This window comes from Eschrichtius robustus, chromosome 20, assembly GCF_028021215.1.
Source record: "Eschrichtius robustus isolate mEscRob2 chromosome 20, mEscRob2.pri, whole genome shotgun sequence".
Classification (NCBI taxonomy): Eukaryota; Metazoa; Chordata; class Mammalia; order Artiodactyla; family Eschrichtiidae; genus Eschrichtius; species Eschrichtius robustus.
The window spans coordinates 41115097-41137546 of record NC_090843.1 but is presented as its reverse complement, the minus strand read 5'-3'; the positions used below and the strand labels follow the sequence as shown (position 1 = coordinate 41137546).

Genomic DNA, 22450 nt, shown 5'->3' with positions numbered 1-22450 from the left:
TACGTGCTCACTCTGTGTCAGGCTGGGAAATAGAGGGGACACACACTTTTCCTGCAGGAGAGGAAGAGCGGAGGGGTGACGGGGAGGTAGTTCCCTCCCCAGATAACAAGGCACCTCTGGATCCTGCATCCCTGCAGCTGGCACACTAGTTCGGAGGCCTTAGGACAGTAGACTCCTTCTCACTCCTGCCTTCACGGGGCCAGGTTCCCAGACCGGGACAGCAGGCTGGGCTGAGGGAGGGGAAGAAGCATACTTCCCTAATAAACTTGCCTGGAACTTAATCCCTCTGACTGGTGGATTCCCTCCCTGTTCCCTCCCTTCTTCCCACATTTGGGGAGGGACACCCACAGCTGCAGCCTGAAAGTATGCAGGATGCTGGGGCTCCCATGCCCATAGGAGCCCCCCGGCACTTCACCCTAGCAGGATAAATACTACTCAGCTCCATTTCACTGATGACGAGAGGGGTGTTCATTGAGGTCAAGGGCCTCACCTGAGGCCTCAGAGAAGAGGGTGCCAGAGTCAGGGCTGCAGCCCAGGCCTTCTGGCTCCTGGGCTTTTCCCACAGGTTGGCTAAGTGCCTCCCACCCCTGCCCCGCCAGTCAGGGGATCTGGAGGCCCCGGCTGGGCTGACCTTACCCAGGAAGGTCATTTTAAAAGAACTCATGAATATGTATTGGGCGGCAGCACTAGCAATACTCTGGAGCTGCCCGTCAACGGCCTCGCAGGCTCCAAGGACTGGCCTAGAAGAAGAGGGTATTTCCCTGAAGGGCCCCTGGAAGGGAAGTTAACTTTAGCTCTGGGGGAATCCAGGCTTGGATTTCCTCCCTCTTTGACCCCATGGCACTGAGTGCTCTCTTGCCACCCCACTGCCATGGCTTCTTTTCCCAGGAGCCCCTTGCCTCCTCTTTTTCTTTGAGAGCACTTTGAAATCCCACCAGACCGTGCCCTCTCACCCCACAGACTCGTGCACACGACCTGTTAGTGGTGAGACATGTCTGAACTGTAAACATCCAGTTAGTCATTCGGCAGTGATTCCAAGGCCTGCCTTGGGAGGGGAACAAGGTCATTGCCAGCACCTGTAGTCAATCACCAGGTGTTTACTGAGCACTTACTGTGTGCTGAGCACCATGCTGGGGGCCACGGGACACACCTGGAAGTGGGCTGAAGTCCCCGGCTCAAGGAGTTTACAAGCTCGTTCACGGGGAGGAGAGATAAGGGCGTAAAGGCCTTGACTTGTTCAAGGGAGAGGATGGCTGACATCTGGCAAGCTAGACTGGAAGGTATCTCAGAGGGTATCTCGGAGTCTTGACAGAAAGGAGGGTTTCTGCAGGCAGAGAATATGGATTCAAGAGGAAGGGCTGGAGAGGCCAAGGGGGCTGGCCTCGGGCTTGAGTGAGGTGTGCATCCAGGGCGTGTAGAGAGACCCGGCTGGAAAGAAGGGCTGGGACTGGGTATGGAGCTCTAAGGGACCGGGTCACTGAGCTTGCTTGAAATGGCATCGTGGACCAAGGGGAGCTTTACTGCACAGTTTGGGAGGCCGTGGAGTCCAGGCCCCTAATTCTCCTCGGAGGCCCATGGTGAGAGGTCCAGCTTATCGATGGCTGAGCAATCCACAAAGCCGTGGGGGTAGCTGTTGGCTTGGAAGGGGTGCAGCGGGACCTTGGTGATGTGGGTGTTGTCACAGACAAGGCGTGACAAGGACATTTTCTGTAGAGAGTTCCGCTGCTCCTCAGTGAAGACCCCAGGGTTCTCCCACCAGAACCTGCAGAGACAGAAGTAGGGTCTCTCCATACAGCCCAGTTGTTGCACCCTCCCCAGTCTGCCAGAGGGGGAGGGAGGAGGTCACCGGAACATGCCAAGGTCTGGCATCAGTCCTCCTGTAGGACGCCCACGGCCCACCTCGGAGAAGGGGTGCCCTCCGCGCCCTCCCCGCTGAGGTCTCACTCACCTGTCTCCATCACGGATCTGCTGGAACTGCCTTCCCAGGAGGCAGGCCAGGAGAGGCCCCACCTGGCCCCTTTCTACCAGGGGCTCAGCGATGGCCCCTATCCAGATGTCAATGTTGGCAGGGGTCCCGTAGAGAACCAGTAACTTCTCAGCCAGCACCTTGTTCTTCAGCACGGCGTGCAGCTCCTTCAGCGTTTGGGGCTGTGAGAGGCCACAGAAGCCTCTCCAGGAGTTGTACCCTAGGGCAGAGAGGCTGGAGCTGTCTCATCCCCCTTGCAGACGTGCCCACTCCAGCTCCATCAGCCCCAGAAAGTCTGTGTTCACAGCCCTTGGGATAGGGGAGTCAGTGAGCCATTGTTTTATACTGTGGCACTTAAGCTTCGAGGGGGCTAGGAGGTTATATGGTGCTTACTATGGGTCCAGGAACTATTCTAAGCCCTGTACACAAACGTAAATTGAAGAACAGAGATGTCAAGTAACTTGCCTAAGGTCACATAAGTAGAAAGGGCATAGCTGGAATTTGAACCCAGGCAGTCTGGCTCTTAAGTACTACATTTAGGAAGATCCGATAGTCGTTGTTTTCCCTCTGTTATCCTTTTCTTAATATTTTCTGGACTTTTAAACTGGTTTTACAAGTCAGTTGTTGATTTCTTTCATTTCAGGAGCTCAAAGAAAGTACCAGATGTGTTCTCTGGTCTCTGCATTAAGGAGAATGGAAGATTCCATTTCACAGATGAGCAAAGTGAGTTTTAAAAATGGGCATCTCTGGACTTCCATGGCGGTCCAGTGGTTAAGACTCTGTGCTTCCACTGCAGGGGGCACGGGTTCGATCCCTGGTCGGGGAACTAAGATCCCACATGCTGCGTGGCGCAGTCAGAAAAAAAAAAAAGGGCATCTCTGCCTTCTGTTTTAGAAGTGATCAGCTCCTCAGGGCTACAGACGAGAGTCCCTTGGAACCCCAGAAAGTAGCTAAAAGTTCCCCAGGCCTGGCAGGACCCTAGGCCCACTCACCAGGCATCCCATGGTCCCGGCAACGCTGTATGTTGATGGCAGCCAGGTCAAAGCCGTGGATCGTGTGAGTGGGTTGGAAAAGCTTGTTGCGCAGCTCGCCTGTCATCATTTTATTCTGATTCATCGATTTGGACTTCTTGGCCAGCAGGCCCCGCACCAGAGGGTCAATTCCACCTGCAAGGGAGACCCAGAGGCCATGTTGGGGATGGGGGCAGCTGGGGACATCTTCCACTGCTGGCTCCTCTCTCCACCAGACATTTTCTCTTTCTCAGGTGAAAGAAGGGCCAACTGCACCTCTCGGGCTGGAAGTGGGGAGAGAAGAGCACAATGCAGCCCGCAGGGTATGCTGGGGGCTGGGGGTCAGTCCAGACCACCTGCCGTCCTGGGGTGATGGCATCAGCATAAGCTTAGGGTTTCTTTCAAGCTCCAGTTCAGAGAGTTGGCTCCTTCTCCTCCACATGTTCCCCCAATGAACTGTGCAGTTTGGGAAGAGATGGCAGAAATCTCTGGAAAATACCCTGACTTGTCAGGCCTTAAGTAGAGCCAGTTTCAACAAAGCCCACCTCAGGATAAAGGGGAGCTGGGTTCAACCTTTGGCACTTAATGTAGGTGGAAAGCCATAGAGGAGAGCAGAAAAGAGCAACTTTTTTTTTTTTTTTACCAGACCCAGGAATTATTTCTGCAGGGATCAGAGAAGCCTGAGGCAGGGAAAGGAAACAGGGAAAACTCAGCATCTTAAAGGCCAGTGGAAGAAAGAAAGAATAATAACTAATATTTAGTGACCACCTCCTGTGTGTCAGGAACCATTGTAGGGTGCTTTATACATATATTTCTATTTTTTTTATATCCTATGAGATAGGTATTATTACTGTCCCCATTTTACAGATGAAGAAACTGAGGCTCAATGAGGTGAATTCACTTGCCCAAGGTCACACAGGAAGTGCCTGGAGTCTGACTTCCAAGCCAGGTTTCCCTAGAAGCAGGCTACAGAGTGAGACAGCCTAGTGACAGTGCTTCCCTGAAAGGACATACCATCTTTGACTATCCTCCAGGTGTTGAAGAAGAGGGTATGCAGGGGGAGCTCTGCTTCCAGACCCCATGGCTGATAATTCTCATCCAGGCGGAACACAGTGGACGGGACCTCCAAGTGGCCAAAGCGGAAGGCGAAGGTGAAGACATTGGAAATTCTGGGATCTACAGATTTGTTATAGCCTTGGTATGGAGGGATCCACTTTTGCATCTCATCACCTAGCACAATAGGTAGGTAGTCCCTAAAGGTGATAATCTGGAAGGAGAAACAAGTCATGAGAAAAGGGTGTGAGAAGCCCTACCTCTGGCCACAGTGGACGGGCCCAGCTGTGGCACCAGACTAAGCTGGTTAGTCAGATTCTCTGTCTCAGGAACTTAGATTTCAGATGCAGCTATTCAAGACTGTTTCTGGCGGCGCTCTATCTGAGGGGACAGATGGGGTGATATGGGTTGTCATATTCTATCATGTGCAGAAAAGCAGAGAAAACCCATCTGTAGAGAAAGAGAGTGGAGAAGTGAAGAGAGGAGCAGAGAGGAGGGAGAGACAGAGTGAGAGCAGCTGCCCTAATTCCAGATGGTTTCCAGTCTCTGGCTCTCACCCTAGTTGAGGCCCAACTACACTCCCTGCCTGGGGGTTCCAGGAGAAACCCTTACTAGCCTCCAGTTGATACATGTATAGGGTGAACCAGTACTGAACATCTGAACTAGCTTGCGTGGGTTCCTTTTTCTTGTAGTCCAAGAAGCCTTACTATGGATGAAAATCCATATGTTGAAGCTCTAACCCTCTCATTTGACTGTATTTGAAGATAGGGCCTGTAAAGAGGTAATTAAGGTTAAATGATGTCATAAGGGTGGAGCCCTAAACCAAAAAGACTAGTGTCCTGATAAGATGAGAGAGACGCAGGCACAGGGGAAAGACGTGTGACCTCCAGAAAGGAAAGAAGAATGATGTACTGGGTAACACTACACCCATCAACAGCAGAATACAAATACTTTCTAAGGACCTATGGAACATTCAACAAGATAACCATACCAGGGTTATAAAATAAACCTTAACAAATCTGAAAGAATTGAGATCATAAGAGTATATTCTCTGACCATGATGGAATCAAATTAGAAATCAGTAACAGAAAGGCAGCAGAACAATCTCTAAACACTTGGAAAAAAAACAATATACTTCTCAATAACCCATAGGTCAAAGAGAAAGTCTGAAAAGAAGAAACAACAACAACAGAACATACACAGTGAATTAAAATGAAAATACAACATATCAATATTTGTGGGATACAACTAACAGTGCTAAGAGGGAAATTTGTATCACTTGTAATACTTATGTTAGAAAAGAAGAAAGCTCTCAAATCACTAATCTAAGTTCCTACCTCAATAAACTAGCAGGAAGAGCAAAGTAAACCTAAAGCAAGCAGAATAAACTAAAGAAGAAAAGTCATATGATTATCTAAATAAGTGAAAAAAAACCATTTGACAAAATTCCACATCTATTCATGATAAAAACTCTCAGTACGCTAGGAATAGAGCAGAACGTCCTCAACTTCATATAGAGCATGTACAAAAAAAAAATCACAGCTAACATTATACTTAATGGTGAAACCTTGAATGCTTTTCTTTTACTATTGGGAAGACAGGAATGTCTGCTCTCATCACTCTTATTCAGTATAGTGCTGGAAGTTGTAGCCACTGTAATAAGGCAAGAAAAAGAAGTGAAAAACATACAAATTAGAAAAGAAGGAATATAACTGTCATTATTTGTAGATGACATGACTATCTATGTAGAAAATCCCAAGGAATCTACAGAACTCCTGGAACTAATTGCGTTCAACAAGGTCATAGGATACAGAATCAACACATAAAAATCAATTATATTTTTATACACTGATAATGAATAAGTGAAAACTGAAATAAGAGATGTAATACCACTTACAATTCCTCCAAAGGAAATGAAATACTCAGGTATAAATGTAATAAGCATGTATAGGATATGTATGATTAAAATTATAAAATGCTGATGAAATAAATCAAAGAAAATCTAAATACTTGGAGAGACATACTATGTTTATATAGTGGAAAACTCAACATTGTAAAGATGTCAATTGTCCCTAAATTGATCTATAGTTTTAATACAATTCTTATCAAAATCTCAGCAAGATTTCTTTGTAGACATAGATAAGCATGTTTTAAAATATATATGGAAAGGTAAAGACCTTACAGTAGCCAAAATAATTTTGAAAAAGAATAAAGTGAGGAGTCATTCTTCCTAATGTTGTCTTATTGTATAGGTACAGTTATTAAACACTGTGGTACTGCTGTAGGAATAGACACGTAGATTAGTGGAATATAATGGACAACCTAGAAATAGATTGACATAAATATGCCCAAATAGTTTTTTTTTAACTTTTTATTTCACGTTGGAGTATAGCCGCTTAACAATGTTGTGATAGTTTCAGGTGCACAGCAAAGCGACTCAGCCATACATATACATGTATCCATTCTCCCCCAGACTTCCCTCCCATCCAGGCTGCCACATAATGCCCAAATAATTTTTGACAATGGAGCAAAACCAATTCAAAAGGAGAAAGATAGCCTTTCAATAAGTGGTGCTGGAGCAATTAGACAACCATACCCCCCACCCCAAATGAACCCCGACCTAAACCTTATGCTTTATACAAAAATTAACCTCAAATGGATCATGGACTTAAATGTAAAAGATAAAACTATAAAACGTCTAGAAAAATAAAACCAGGAGAAAAATCTCTGGGACCTAAGACTAGGGAAAGAATTGAAACTTGACACCAAAACACAATCTATGAAAGGAAAAAACTGATAAATTTGGCCTCATCAAAATGAAAAACTCTTACTCTGCAGAAGACCCTACTAAGAAAATGAAAAGACAAAGTACAGACTGGGAGAAAATATTCACAGTCACATATCTGACAAAGGATTCATATCTAGAATATATAAAGAACTCTCAAAAGTCAACAAAAAGACAAAATCCATTTTGAAAATTGGCAAAATATATGAACAGATGTTTTATTGAAGAGGATATCCAGCTGGCAAAAAAGCACATGAAAAGAAGTTCAATATGATCAGCCATCAGATAAATGCAAAGTAAAACCACAATGCAATATCACTACATACCTATCAGAAAGGGTAAAAAAAAGAGTGATGACACCAAATAATGACCAGAATGCAGAGAAACTGGATCATTCATACATTGCTGGTGGGAATGTAAAAAACAGTACAGCCACTCTGAAAAATACTTTGGCAGTTCCTTTTAAAACTAAAAATGGACTTAGCATATAACCCAGCAATTGCACTCTTGGGCATATATCCCAGAGAAATAAAAACTTATTTTCATGCAGAAACTTATCCACGAATGTTCACAGTAGCTTTATTCATAATAGCCCCAAACTGGAAGCTATGCAAATGTCATTCAATAGGTGAATGGTTAAACAAAACGTGGAATACTACTCAACAACAAAAAGAAATGAACAATTGATGTATGTAACAAGTTGGATGAACCTCAAGGAAATTATGCTGAAAGTAAAAAGCCAGTCTCAAAAGAATACATACTGCATGATTTCATTTCTATGATACTCGTGAAATAACATAACTGTACAGATGGAGAACAGATTAGTGGTTGCCGGGGGTTAGGGATGTGGGAAGGGGGAGGGTGGATGTGGCTATAAAAACGTAGCACAAGGGAGTCTGTGGTGATGGTAGAGGTAAGTGTTGTTATTGTGGTGGTGGTTACATGAAACTACATATGTGATACACTTACATGGAGCTACACACACACACACACACACACACACACACACACGAATTGACTGCACTTATAACTGGTGAAATCTGAATAAACTTTATGGTTCGTATCTATGTTAACTTCTGGCTTTTGATATTGTACCATAGTTATGCAAACTGTTAGCACTGGGGGAGACTAGGTGCATGTGCTTTTTTTTTTTTTTTTTTTTTTTGATACAACTTCCTGAGCATCTACAATTATTTTTAAATAAAATGTTTAAAAAATATGTGCATGGTTAATATCAACATATCAACTTTTCTAAGTCTCTTCTAGTTAGTCAATCAGTCGATCAACAATAGCAATTGACTATGCCTGTGACGTGTGGCTTAGATGTGGAAAATTTTAGAAGATAATCCAATCAAAACAATCAAAATAACTGTGATGTAACAGTCCCAGGAGTGATGGAGCCTGTGGTCCCAGTGATGGCCCCTGGGCGGGCATACTGAGTGACTGACATATGAATGACTCTCCAACACCCTGAATCCAGGGATTCATTTTGGGGCTGAGAAGCTGAAGAAACAAAAGGGAGGGTTTAAAAGAATGAGACAGTGGGAAAGAAGCAGCAGAGGAGAGGAAGGGGGAAATGGAGGTGTGGAAAGCCGAGGAGGTCACTGGACGCGTGGCCGCGGGCAGAGGGCAGAGCCAGGAGAAGAAGCGAGGCTGGCACATGAGGCAGTTCTCCTGAGCCTATTACCTGTATGAAAGCTCCTAGGATTTTCCGGGCTTCCTGGTAGAGCTTCTCTCCATCCCAGTGAGGGTTGAGTCTCTTTAGTTCTCTGGCCAGCCGGTTGTGCTCTCGGAGAAGGAGGGTGTGGGAAATGGCCAGCAGGATCTGCTCCGAGGCTCGTGGATCTCCTGAAAGCCCAGAAGGCAGAAGGGTGGGTCCCCCCTGAGCAGCCCCAGAACCCAGTAACCTGCACAAAGAATAAATGTGGTGCCCCAGAGGGAAGCTCTCCTAAGCCCCTCCTTCCAGTTAGTTTAAGGTGGAAAGAGATTGGGGTTGCGATTCATAGATTTGAATCCCAGCTCTCCACACACACTTTTTAGTTCTGTGACTTTGGACAAGTTACTTAACATTTCTAAGCCTCAGTCTTCATATCTGTGAAAATGGGGATAATAAGGTCGAACCCACAAGACTGTGGTAAAGAAAGACTACATACAGGTGACATTAAAAAGTAAAATTTTGCTAACTAAATCCCAACTGCCTTCTAAGACGGGACCTACAAATAAACGAGGGGCTTTTTGTTGTGCAGAGCAATTTGGATGGTTTTAGGAATGCAAGTTTGAGGGTAAGAGCTTGGGTAGGGTTGAATTCCTCTGTGTAATAAGGGAGAAGAATCTAGAGATGGGGGCTATTGGGAGGAGAGGGTCATATAGATGGTAAAAGACCAGCTGTTTCATAAGGGGACTTCTCCTTGTGTCCTCTAATCTTCAGGAAAGTCTATTAAATTCATGAATGCTTGGTCTTACTGGATATTTTAATGGAAAAGAGGAAGGGCTTAGTTTTGTGTCTGGACTGATGTGAGATGTGTATGGACACAGAATCCAAGAGATCTGGGTCTTCTGCCATGTCTGGGTGGGCTGGGGGTTTGTCCTGGGAGACTGGATTTTTGGAAGAGAGAAGGCCTCCAGAAGCCAAAGGCAGAGAAGACCACGAGGGCATGAGCCCCCAGAACGAGGAGAATTGGAGGGCTTTGGCTGCGTACAGGCTACATGGAGTGGGGAATTTGTGCCAAGTTTATGGAAAGCCTTAAAAATATACATTCCTCTTAATCTAGAACGTCCTCCTCTAGGAAGTTATCTTAGTAAAATTATTAAAAATGAGCACAAGAATTCATCAACAAGGATGCTCAGGACCTTAACAAAAACGAACAAACAAAAAATCACAGAAAAACTAGAAATGACACAAATGTCTCCAAGTAAGGTTGATAAAATAAATTATGATAAATATATGTCATGGAATACCAGGCAGCCATTAAAGATCATGATGTAGAAGAATATTTAAAGATGTGATACATTAAGAGAAGACATCAGGTTACAGAGAATTACTTCTAGTATGACCCCAATTGTGTAAAACAAGGTAGAACTAGATCTGTGATGGAAAAAAACTGGAAACATAGGCATTAAAATGCTAACAATGATTATCTGTGAGTGGTGGGATTTTGTGGATTTTCTTATTTTCTTTGTGCTTTACTGGACTTCCTTAATTTTTTTTTTTTTATACAGTGAACACATGTTCTTAGATTCTGTATTCATCTGTGCCCTTCTGCCAGTCCTGGACCACTGCCCATGGCAGTGGTGGCCTGGTGTGTGTTTTTCCAGAAGACAATGAGAAGAAGCAATGGTAAAGCCTCCCTGGAAGCCGCCCAGTGGCCTCGAGAAACTTTTCTGGCCTTCCTCTGCTCTCAGGCCCCAGGATAATCCCCTTGTCCTTTGGCCCCTCTGTTGCCAGCCTAGACTCACCTGTCAGGAAGCAGGGCACACAGGCAGTGGTGTTGATGAACTCACAGGGGCTCGGCTTCTTGTTGTCAAAGGGCGGGTAGGCCAGCCCGTGGTCCTGGGCCTCCTGGTTGATGGCCATGAGGCCCAGTGGGCTGCTGAGATCCCGGAGGCGGCCGGCCAGGCTGGGCTCAGGGCTGTACACTAAACTGGCATCCAGGAAGGAGGTCAGAGCATTGATCTGCTCTCGGGCCAATGACTGGTAAGGTGGAGTGGGGCAGACAAACCCAGCTCGGAAGAAAGGCATGCATTTCCCTTGAGTCTTCACCTTGGGGTCGTTGCACGGGAACTGCAGAGAGATCGGGGTGGGTGACTGGGCAGAGGTGGTACAGCTGGCAACCTCTCCCCAGGGTAGGTCTGGATGCAGCTGGCAAAGACGCTGATGGTGCCCTCCTGGGACCCTGGTACCAGACAATGGCTCCAGATGCCTCCTGCTGATGCTATAAATCCTGGGCCCCCAACGCCCTGAAGGTCACTACGTCCGCTGGGTAAAAGGGCTGAGGGCGAATCATTCAATCTTTCATAGCAAAAGCTCCAAATTTTTGGTTGAGAGGGAGTCCTGAGATCCCGGCACAAGGAAGCAGGACATGAGGCAGGAAAGGGTTTGTCAATAATTACTACTAACAACAGCTACCATTTATTTATTCTGGACCTACCATGTGCTTGGCATTATGCATACTTTAACTCACTTTGGTCCTCATAAAACCCTGTAAGGTAGATAATTCTGTCCCATTTTACACGTGAGAAAACGGAGGCTCAGAAAGGTTAAGCAATTTGCCCAAGAGCTTACAAACTGAAAGGGAAAGATGTGGGATTCAGATCTAGGCTGACCTTACTTCACAGCTTATGTTCTTTACACCACAACACATAGCCCCGATTTGTTTGAGTGAATAAATCATTCTCTAACTGTAAAATCATGAGTAAGAAGAAAAGTGCACCACTGCAAGTTCCTTTCCCTTCCTGCTGGAAATTCCCACAAATGCCTGCCACTCATCCTGACTCATCCATTCTGGGAGTAGACTTCCCGACTCTGAGATGACTTACGATAGCATTCCACAAATTTTGCTGTCTATAAAATGAGTCTCCTGGGGATTCCGATAAAATGTAGATTCTGCTTCCCAATGTCTGGGATGAGGTTTGAGATTTTACATTTCTAATAAGACCCCAGGTGACATCAGTGCTGCTGGGCCAGGGATGAAGACAACACGCCCCAGAGCTTCCCAATTTTGCCATTAGTGATTACTTGTCCATTTCCCACACAGGTCCTTTGTCCTTGAGGGAAGGGACAGTGTCTTGTTCACCTTTGAATTCTAAGTGTTTAGCGTACTGCCTGGCACAGAGTTGATGATTAATGTCTATTTGCTAAATAAATGGGTGAGTGAATGAATAGATGTGTGAGGCTTGGGAAGCTGTCAAATCAACATTCAAGATCTCCAGGAGGTCCTGGCTGACAGGCTGGGAATGTCTGCCACATCAGGGAGGCAAGGGGTTTGCCACGGACCCGCAGCTGCAGGGCCTACCATGATGGGGAAACAGTTGTCTCCCTGGATACAGTGTTCATCACACTGCACTTTGGAGTACTCGCTGCTCCCCAGTTCCGTGTCGGGGGCAAAATCCAGGTCGTGGTCCACAATTTGACCCCACTGCATGAAGAGCAGGGACCTGTTTTGGTCCAGAGCACCCTCTTCATTTAGGTAGCCTACAATCTTGTTGGATACCTCGCGGGCCTACAGGTGGAGAGAGAAGGAGAGGGAGGAAAAGGTGCTTTGAGGATTCAGATTCAACTGCAGTTTATAGAGTACCTATGATGTAACAGGTACACTTCATCCTCATGACAAGCTTGTGAGGTAGGTGCCATACCCCCATTTTGTAGATCAGGAGACTGAGGACTAGACAGGTGAGGTCAACTCGCCAAGGTCCTGCCGCTACCAAGGGCCAGGTCTGTATGACTTGCTGGCTTCAAGGCCAGTGCTCTTTCCACTCAAAGAGGGAAAACAAAGACAGGCTGTCCCTGAAGTAAGTGCCACGGAGGCGCCAGGTGTCTGGGAATAGAAGAGGGCCTCTGGGGAGGGCCCGCCAACTCAGATGAGGCCAACAGATAGGACGTCCCGGCAAGCACCAGCTGATGCACTCCAGGGGCTGGGGCAGGGCAAGCGCGAGCAGGATGGGGCAGGGAAGCCATCTGCCTGGGAGACCCCAGGGTACTTGGCCTGCCGGCAGCTGGGACGTGACCATCTCGTGGCTGGGCTCCGGGACCCGGACTCTGCTGCTCTCTAGTGGCATTTTCCGGAACACCACCAGGGAGGAAGTCCAAATCTCCCATCTATCTCCGGATGCGGTTCTACCGCGCGTCTGTCCTCCCACCTACTTCTTCTTCCTTTCCTTGTGTGTTTGTGGGAGAGCATCCCTTCCCCTCTGACTCCCATCTTTCACCCGCCTGCTCGGGGCTCGCCCCCACCCCGTGTCCGCCCTCACCAGCGGGAGAGGGAAGCCGTTCCGCGTCTTCCTCGGCGTCCAGCCGAAGGGCAGGGAGAGCCCGTCCTCGTACTCCGCCGGCAGCCAGCGCGCCAGCGCCCTGTTGGACGCGCCCAGCCCGGGGTTCCTCCTGAAACAGCAAGGCTGGCCCTCAGCCTAGGCGGCGGGTTCGCTCCGGGGTCCGCTTCTCCGCAAACCCCACGGGGATCCCCTGGGGAAGGACCCGGAGCCTCTGCCCAAGGGAAAGGGGGCGCGGAGGAGGGGCCTCTCCAATGTGGGGTGTCGGAACTACTGCCACCTCCGAAGGCGCGGGGCTCCTCTGCCCTGGGGAAAGGTGCTTCTTCCAGTGGGATGCAGTGGCCTCTTTAGAAGGTGGGGAAGTTAGCGGGGTTCCAACAGAACAGATTCCAGTGGGAGGCTAGCTTCCAGGAGGGTGAGGCGGTGGGAGTTATGCCTGTAATGCCCACGTGGCGAAGCCCCTGGCCGGGCTGGGCAGATGGGTCGGCTGTGGTGATTGGGAGAACCTGCCTCCTAAACCCACCCACTGGCCACTCACCTGTTATTACAGTCTCCCGTGATGGTGCGGTAAGGGCTGTTCTCATCACATTTCACCAAAGGAACTGGGGCGCCACAGCCCACCTCCTGAGAGAGTGCAGTCAAGTCCAGGCTAGGGTCTGAAAGAGAAGGGACGCCAAAAGGGCTGAGTTCTTTCTCCATTCTGAGGCCCTGAGGGGAGGTTCATTTTCTGAACTTGATTTTTGGGGGAGTACATTTTACGTTCTAAGTAAGCATTTCTCAGGGGGTTTCTCATTGAATCCTGACAACTCATTAAGGTAAGAATTAAAATTCTCATTTTACGAGAGAAGAAACTGAGACCATAGTGCCCACGAGACTTGCCCAAGGCCACACAGATAGTAACGGTCTCCAGAATTGTTAGTAGTTCTTTGTCTATCAGACCCTTTGAATCAACAGATCTTTCTTTTAGAACAATACCCCTGAGAGGTTAGGTACATGTTAGTATGAGTTAGTTTGAGAAGATTGCTTTTCTTCTAAAGCCCAACTGACGTCTAAGGTCCCAAGCACGCAGGAATCTAGATAGGAAAGATGTTGGGAAGGGACAGGGCATTTTTACGTGAGGGGCGCTGTGATCTCGGCGGGAGTAACAGAGTGGGGAGCTTTAGGCATCAGAGGCCTCCACGTGGGCACAGAATGGAAAGAGCCGCCAACGTCCTAATGCAGCCTGAAGGGAATCCGGCTCTGGGGGCCTTCTTTGGGGGCTCATCTGCGGAAGTTGGCAGGGGCCGAGGTTCAAGCCCCAGCACCTTTTGAGTCTCAGAGTCCAAAGTGCTCCCTGCTTCTCCCTACCTTGTCCTGGTTTCCTCCTTTTGGAACTTTGGAATTTGCCCAAGTCCTAGGCCAGGTATCTTCCCCCGCTTGATGTTTCCCCAGGGAGAACCTGCAGCCTCTTCCTCCCTTCAGGACCAATCCCCTTCCTCTGTGACCCACCGTGAACAGTGACATTTGGTAGGGGGTGGGGTGGAGGGGTGGAGGAGGTCGCGATCAATCCATCGGCTCATTGTTTCAGCTCCATGGTACCCAGGACAGGAGAGACACTCATCACCTGTGACGTAATCCCAGTAAAGCCCCCCGACACAGGTGGCTGAAATGTCCCCTCCACAGGCGGAAGTGGTGACACTGTGGTTTGGGACAGGGAGCCCGTGTGTACTAACTTTAGTCCTTCCTCTGGACAGAGGCCTTACAGATGGTGTTATAACAAAAGGCACAAATGTCCCCTCATTTGGAGTTGGCAATGTGATCTTGCTGGGCCCAAGTTCCTTTCTCTGCAAAAAGAGCATTGGCCTGGCTGCCCTCCCAGCCCCTCCTTGCTCTGTGGTCCACGACTCTGACGGAGAGAGAGGAGATGGCTCCCAGTCGGAACTGCGGCTTTTGGTGGCTTGTGTTCTCTCCTGCGGGGAGATGACTGCTTCCTGCCATCAGAGGGCTGGTGGGTTTTCTGTACCTGTGACATTGGTCAGGGTCGCTTTGTGCCTCAGTCTCTTTAAGGACTCCTCCCACACCTGCCCGTTGCGGATGGCCATGCGGGTCCAGCCCTTGGCGTGCTTGAGGTATTCGGAGAGCTGTCGGGTGGTGGGCGCCTCAGAGCTCATGGCCGTCTTCAGCCTACAATGGAGAGCAACGGGGGAGTCATGACCGGGCCCTCGGCTCCGACCATGTAGCAGGGGTGTGAGGTGCCGTGTGTGTACAGAGGAGCCGCGGGGGTGTGGGCAGCACGCAGGAGACCCCCACCTCTGTGCTCTCAGGATCTTTTCTTAGCTCTCCTCTGATGCCTCTGGAAAATCTCCTCTGGGAAATGAGGAAGCTACAGTGTGTCTTTAAGCTTCGTTAAGTCTGGTTCTGAAGGAAGGCAGACAGATGGACGTGAGCACTTCCTGAATTAGAGTCAGAGGGTTGCAGCTGTGCTGGCTGCTTCTGAATCAGTTGGGGAACCCTAAAAACCCCTAAGTCCCAGGATGTACCGATTCAGACCGAGGAACCCCTGACCATGGAGCTGGCCTCGTGCACCGAGAATTCTGGAAATAACATGCCTATGGGCCCCAGTTCTGCCCATGAAAGCATCCTTCATCCCATCTGGCCCTAGAATTAGTGTGGAGTTCGTTTAGTTGTGGCTGTAGCATCTAGCCTCTTGTTGACCATTTCTTGGGCCAGATGTTCGGGCTTTTTCTTAATTACCTGTCTATAAAAAGAGAAGCCAAAAACCTTTCTACTACTAAGAAGTTGGTGACCAAGGGCAAGGTGGTGTCAGAAAAGTCCCTGCATGAGAACCCTCTCCCCCTTCCTGTGCCTCAGTTTCTTGTGTGTGAGATGAGGGGTCCTATGAGATGATCTTTACGGCTCTAAGACTGAAATTTTGGAAGTGGCTCAGATTCTCACAAAGGCAGCCCTGCTTTGGGGATATGCGTCACAGGATGTAACTCCTGGCCTGTCCCTGTGGATCAGGTTATCGATTCTGCTTCAAGCATGAGGGGGCCTGGTGCTCAGCCTGAGGGGCGACATGGGCGAGCGGGCAGGCATGGGTGATGACTGAGCTGTAATCACCAGGCCTGACCCCTTCCAACCTCCCCCCAACCTCGGTAAGAAAGGACCCAAGAAGATAAGCCAGACTGCCTTTTGTTGCTGTTACAAGAGACATCATGGCCCAGTGGCCCAGACTGCTGCGTGGCATGTCCAATATGGTAACCGCTAGCCACATGTGGCTGTTTAAATGGAAATTCATTAAAATTAAATACAATTAAAAATTCAGTTCCTCAGTGTCACCAGCCACATTTCAAGGGCTCCGTAGTCACATGTAGTCAGTGGCTCCTGTATTGGACAGCACTGACCTAGAGTTTGCACCCTGGTTCCCCCAGGATTGGTTTACAGACATGACTTCTGAGGGAGCTAGGACTCACTGTGTTACTTACATCAGGGCCTTTGGAACACGCTGGCTGGGTTTGACTCCTGCTGCCCCTTAGTAGCTGTGTGCCTTTGAGCAAGTTACTCAACATCTCTGTACCCAATTTCCTTATCCATAAAATGAGGATAATGACGGTAATCACGTTATTTGATCATTCTGACTTCAAAAACAGCTGTTTCACATAGTTGGATCGAGCGCGTTCTAGCATTTGGGGGAGGAAGGCGTGTGAAGCGCTGAGAACTGTCTCTGGCACAGAGTAAACACACGTGTTAGCACCAGCGCCATCACCATCATCATGGGTCCCAAAGGGCCCCCCACCCAACAGAGAAGGTGTGTTGCTGGGCCTCCCAGGGCTCCACCCAGAGGTCCCATGCAAGGCCCTACCTGTTCCTGCCTTTCTCCCCCGGCTAGCGTTCTGCGCGGTCTCCTGCCTGACCTTGACTCACCAGGGACTTACCTCCTGCTCTGCCTCAGGGCCGGGCTCCACGGGAGCAGGCAGGGCCCTGGAGGAACTCTTATTCCATCTCCAGGCCCACCCCCTTGTCCTAGCCCCCATCCTCTCCCATCTGGATGGCCACAGCAGACTCCTAACGGGACTCATGCCTCCTCTCCTGTCCTTCTCCCATCCGTTCTCCATCCGGCTGCAGGAAGGCGCTTTTTTGAATGAAAAGCAGACCAGGCCACTCTGACTGAAGCACTTTCTTGGCTCTCCCTGTGATGTGCATGAATCCACGGGCTTACTGTGTACGTGCTCGTGACGTTGTGGGATCTTTGCCTCTATCTACTTCCGGAACATTTTCATCCCCTCAAAGGAGACCCCACACCCATGAACAGCCAGCCCAGTCCCTCCCCTTCTCCCCCAGCCCCTGTCAGCCACTGCTGTGCCTCTGACTATCTGGCCCTCAGGCTCCACCTGTGTGTCCTCTTCTCCTACTGCCGCCACCAGCGTGGGCCTTCTTTCTGTTTCCTGGGCACCCTAAGCTCTTTCCTGCCTCAGGACCTTTGCCTTTGCTGCTCCCAGACCCTGGAATGCCATCCCCCTGGCTCTCCACATGGCTGGCTCCTTCTCATCTTCCATCAGGCTTCCCTGCTCCCCGCACCTAGAGTAGCAGCCACTGGCCCGTTTATTTCCTTCATTGTCCTTATCGCAGATTGTGGGTCACTGGATTGTTTGTGTGCTTGTGAACAAGATGTTTAAATGTGATTCTTTATGTCTCCATGAGACCCCTAAATCCAAGAACTAATCGGTGGGGATGAGTTCCAAGGCAGGGCTGGGTTGTCCTGTGCAGCACGACTTGCAAAGGAGGTGATGGAAACCGAGTGTGTGGCTTTTATTCTACCCCGACCTTGGGCTATAAAAGGATTGACGTTAAGGAGGGAGAGAGAATGTTCATCTGGAGGTAGTTGCTGAAATACCAGGCATTTCCCTCCTGCCACCGTGGGGCTTCTTCTTCGCACTCAGTCTAGTGACAAGGGCCTTGAGAGGAGGGCCCTGCTGTGTGTCCTGGAGCTATGGCTGCTGGTTGACCCCTGCCCAAAGAGCCTAAAGAAAACAAGAAAAGAAGAGGTGGCTCGTGCTGTGCACCTAACAGCAGAGTAAGCCAGGCAGGGCAGCCCTCGGCCCCAAATCGGCACATCCTCCAGCAGCAGGGCAAAGCTTTTAGTCTTCTGGAGCATCTTTAAAGGGGACCTGGCTCAAGATGGTGTGGGGAGGGGTGAGGGAGGGAGCCGCAAGCTCCAGGGCTGAGGGGTGGAGCTGTGAGCTACTGGTCAGAAACTTCTCTGGGTCAGAGAGTTGGCAACAGAATCTCTGAGAGCTGAAAAGCGCCCAAGGAGGGAAAGAGCTTCTGACCCAACCCCCAACCCCCAGGCACTAAGCTGTCCAGGCGACTTAGACTTTGCCATCCTGTATCTCTCCCACCTCCCCCAGCTTGACCCCTAAGAGTGACAATCCTGGCCTGGGGGATGAGGAGAAGCTCGGGAAAGTGGGACGGGCGGACCACGCGCCCTTCTCTCACTATGAGAGCCTAAAGCAGCTCCGAGTGGAGGAAAGCGAGAGGCTCTGGGCTTTGTCTTCTGCTGACATTTGAGTTCCTGAAAGGACTAGAAGTGATCAGAGCACATCTTGTCATCTAAAAGTCAGCAAAAAAGTTATGGGACCTCTTGAGAGTTTATGCAAGGGCCAGGGAGGAATGAAACCCCAAGTCCAGTAAAGGGGCAGCAAGAGGAACGAGCAAGGTTGTTTTCTGCTCAGTGAAGTGGTTACTCTTGTTTTTCTGCCTCTCTAGCTCCAGCATGGGCTTCTTGAGGGCAGGGACCCAGTCTGCATTGCTTATTTCAGAAAACCCAGGCCCTACACGTGGTTGGGAGGTGACTGACTCTGCCGGTGTCCTGCACGTTTCTCAAGTTGCTTTGGGCCCGTTTATAGAACTTGGCGTGCCCCTCCCCTAGCCGCTGATGGCTCACTCCCGTAACTTTCTTGGGCAATTGCTTCTGAGTCAGGGTGGCTTCCTGGCTGGAGGTGCCTGGGAGTCACACAGTGTGCTACACCGCGCCCCCGCCCCCCACACCCAGTGCCAAGCTTGCAGCACGTCTGGCTGATATCAAGGACCCCTTTGGCAGGTGAAAGCTCTGCTCCCTTGCTTGGGGTAGGACAGACTCTGAGGTGCAGCCTACACTCCGGATCTCCCTGTGGGGTCAGCTGGGGCTAGACCTTAAACCACATCCCTGCTTAACCCCTTCTTTTTACCTATCTGGCCTCACTCCTTCACTCCGCTACAGCTTTCCTGAGAGCGTTCCCCAGTAAGCCACCCGCATGTGAATCCAGGTCTCAGGTTCTGCCTCAAGGGGACCTGACCTAAGACATGTTGAATGAAGGGAGAACTTCTAGGGACAGGCTTTCTGAGACTCTGCAATGCATGACCTAAGGAATCACTCAGCCACGTGGAAGAAAGTGCTTATAGGATCAGATGAGACATCCCCTTCAAGGTAACTTAGAGGCTGAGGATTTTAGGAGTTGTTGGCTTTTACTCTTACTTGCCCCATACTCGCAGGTGGGCAGGGGCTGGGGGTGGAAGGGCAGGTTGTATCATTGCTTTGGTTTATTGGCTTGTCAGGACTGGCCTAGATGCACTCGTCAGCCTAGGAAGAGAAGCATGTGGTATGTGTGTCTCACCTACCTGGTCCGGGAATCCAGGAAGGCCTTGTTGACCTGGATCTTGACCTGACTCACAGCATCAGAGATGGTGAAAGTGCGGGTGGCCTGCTCTTGGAGGGGGAAGAAGCAAGGAGCAGGGTATCAGACACCACTCTTTGGAGAAGCCCTTTGCTCTGTCTCCCTCTTTCTCCACCATTATCCCCACCACTCAAACCTGAGCAGGCAGAAGATCAAGATTAGGAAACATTCGACAGGAGGAAAAGCCCAGAATGGGAAGAATACTCTCTGATCCTCAATAAGGTGTCAATATCACTCTTTAGGAGTCCAGTAGAATACATTCGTCCCTCAGTATCCACAGGGGATTGGTTCCAGGACCCCCCAGGATGCTCAAGTCCCTTATGTAAAAGGGCATAGTATTTGTATATAACCTATGCGCATCTTCCTGTATACTTTGATCACCTCTAGATTACTTATAACACTTAATGCAATGTAAATGTCATGTAAATAGTTGCCAGAGTGGGTTTTTTTTGGGGGGAGGGGGAGCTTTCTGGAATCTTTTAAAAAAATATTTTCAATCCACTGCTTGTTGAATCTGCTGATGCAGAACCTGTGGATACAGAGGCCTGACTGGACCCAGTGATGGGATTAAGAAGGTGTGTGACCACTCAGGTTGGCTCTTGGCTCTGGGCTGTGGGGATTTTTTTTTTTGGTTCTTGGTGAGGTGGACCTGAAAACAAGTCCCTCAAAGGGCTTAGCTGATCACCAGGACCCTGAGGTAGGGAAGGGGATGGTGTAGAGTAGAGGTGGGTTTCCTTGTTTTACTCGAATTGGGGTCTGGAATGGTGGGGGGGATCAGGATGCAGTCTTTGAACAAGGGGAGTGTAGTGGCTTGAATAGTGTCCCTCCAAAATCCTTGTCCAGCTAGCACCTGAGAATGTGACCTTATTTGGAAATAGGGTCTTTGCAGATGTAGCTAATTAAGAAGAAGGCATACAGGTACGGGATTAGAGTGGGCTCTAAATCCAATGACTTGTGGTCTTATAACAAGAGGAGAGGACACACAGAGGACACCACAGAGAAGAAGGCCATGTGAAGATGGAGGCAGAGATTGGAGTGATGCACATATAAGCCAAGGGTTGGTGGGAGCTACCAGAGGCTGGAAGGGGCAAGGAATGATTCTCCCCTAGAGCCTTCAGAGGAGCATGACCAGCCAACACCTTGATTTTGGGCTTCCAGCCTCCTGAACTGTAGGAGAATAAATTTCTGTTGTCTTAAGCCGCCCAGCTTGTGGTCCTCTGTTACAGCAGCCCCAGGAAACCAGTACAAGGTGGTACTTACCATTTGTGTCAGATTCTGCAACCTGGAACAAGCTCAGGGAAGCCAAAAGGACTGGGAGATGGAAAAGGACCCTCATCGCTGAAATGAGACCAGGATCAGGCTGTGAGCTTTGTAGAGTCCCCATGGGTAGGACTGAATCACAGCAAGGGGGTGGTAAAGCAGAGAAAGCCCAGAGAACACAAGACACCCTAACTTTAGAACAGAGGAGGGGAAACCACAGTAACTAACTAAGCATCTACCATATGTGCAGGCCCATGTTAGGTCCTGGGAGATGGAAAGAGGCAGTGGTGGAAGGGAAAGAACACAGGCTTTGTGGTCAGAAAGTCCTGAGTTGTAGTTATGCATTTGCTCTAACTAGCTCTGTGACACTGAGCATGTTACTTGACATCTCTGGGCCCCCGGCCTTATTGAGTGAGAGGGTAGGACCAAGTGATCCAGGATGTCTGATTCTGACCTGACACCCCGTGACCCAAGTTCCTGTACCTGTCTTGTCACCGGTGACAAATGCTCTTACCAAACCCAAAACACAACTTTGAAGTTCCCCTTCCTTTTCCCCCTCAGGATGTATTGCTCCCTGAAAGCCATCCTCCTCTAGCCCAGCACCAGGGGAGTGTGCCTGAGAAGCAGACACTCAGTTCCTCCTTTGGGAACTGGCAAGGAACTCCACCCTCCCTCAAAGAGTCGACATGATGGGAAAACACGAATGAAAATTGTGGCAAAGCTCAGAGCTCTCCAGAGCTCGCAGCTGTGTTCCAGGTTGCCTGAAGAGATTCCTGCTTTTAGATCAACGCCTTTATCATGAGCTTTAACTCTGAACCTAAATCATCAGATTAAAATTGTGCAGCTTTGTTTGCTGACGAGGGGCTTTGGGGCTCAGAGTGTTCATTAGGATTGGTGGAATAGACCCAAAATGTCTCTTGAGGAGATTCTAGTTCCAGCCCAAGAGGCACCCATGCTGTACAGATGGAACGATCATGAGTCTAGACCATGTTCTTCACAAGAGGGCACAGGTTCTCCCCATAGTGTGCATTCACTGGTTGGACCCCAGAAACATCCTCAGATTGGCTGCCCCCTCTGTATCTACGCAAAGCTCCCTAAGAGAAATCGTGGTTCTAGAGTTTTGCCCAAGAGACCACCCAGGAGGTCTTCCAGACACTCTCCAGATAATCTCCAGAAAAGGAGAACTGTGTATCTGGACAGGTAATTTCAGCTTCCCTTGCACTCCGCCAATCTTTTCCTCTGACCTTTGATGATCCCCCTAATAATTTTTATCTTGTTGAATGTACTTCTTGTAAGCTAACTGTAGAAAAAAAAAAAGCAAAGTGTGAATAAATACCTCTCTGGCCAAGATTCTCCCTGGCACTTTTTTTTTCCCCAAGAGGAAAACAGCTTGACCCCTCAGTGGGCTCCTGTCCTTACACCTCTATGGCCCCGAGTAGTCCTCCTCTTTGTGCTTCGAGGAGACCACTGAGCCAGCAGAAATCTGCCCTTTTAGGCAAAGAAATATGATGGTTTTGGAGTAAAAAGCAACACTGGTATTATTTTAAGTTGTGGTAAAAACACACAGGATAAAATTTACTACCTTAACCATTTTAACCAGACAGTACAGTAGTGATAAGTACATTCACATTGATGTACAACAGATCTTTAGAACTATCTCATCTTGCAAAACTGAAACTCTCTACCCACTAAACACCAA

General features: G+C 49.0%; 1 protein-coding gene across 2 annotated transcripts; it reads right to left on the bottom strand.

Moving 5' to 3' along the window:
* Positions 1 to 1554: 1554 nt before the first annotated feature.
* On the bottom strand, positions 1555 to 20827 carry LPO (lactoperoxidase). 2 transcript variants are annotated; one of them, XM_068530290.1, is made up of 12 exons: positions 20752 to 20827; positions 19436 to 19523; positions 14802 to 14962; positions 13338 to 13455; positions 12782 to 12911; positions 11827 to 12033; positions 10271 to 10595; positions 8502 to 8662; positions 3991 to 4243; positions 2959 to 3132; positions 1949 to 2186; positions 1555 to 1762 (listed from the first exon to the last, which is right to left on the bottom strand). In XM_068530290.1, the coding sequence occupies exons 1-12, from the start codon at positions 20825 to 20827 to the stop codon at positions 1555 to 1557; spliced, it is 2139 nt and encodes a 712-aa protein (XP_068386391.1). The 2 variants fall into 2 exon arrangements, with proteins under 2 accessions (XP_068386391.1, XP_068386392.1); XM_068530291.1 differs by lacking the exons at positions 14802 to 14962; positions 19436 to 19523.
* Between the last annotated feature and the right edge of the window lie 1623 nt (positions 20828 to 22450).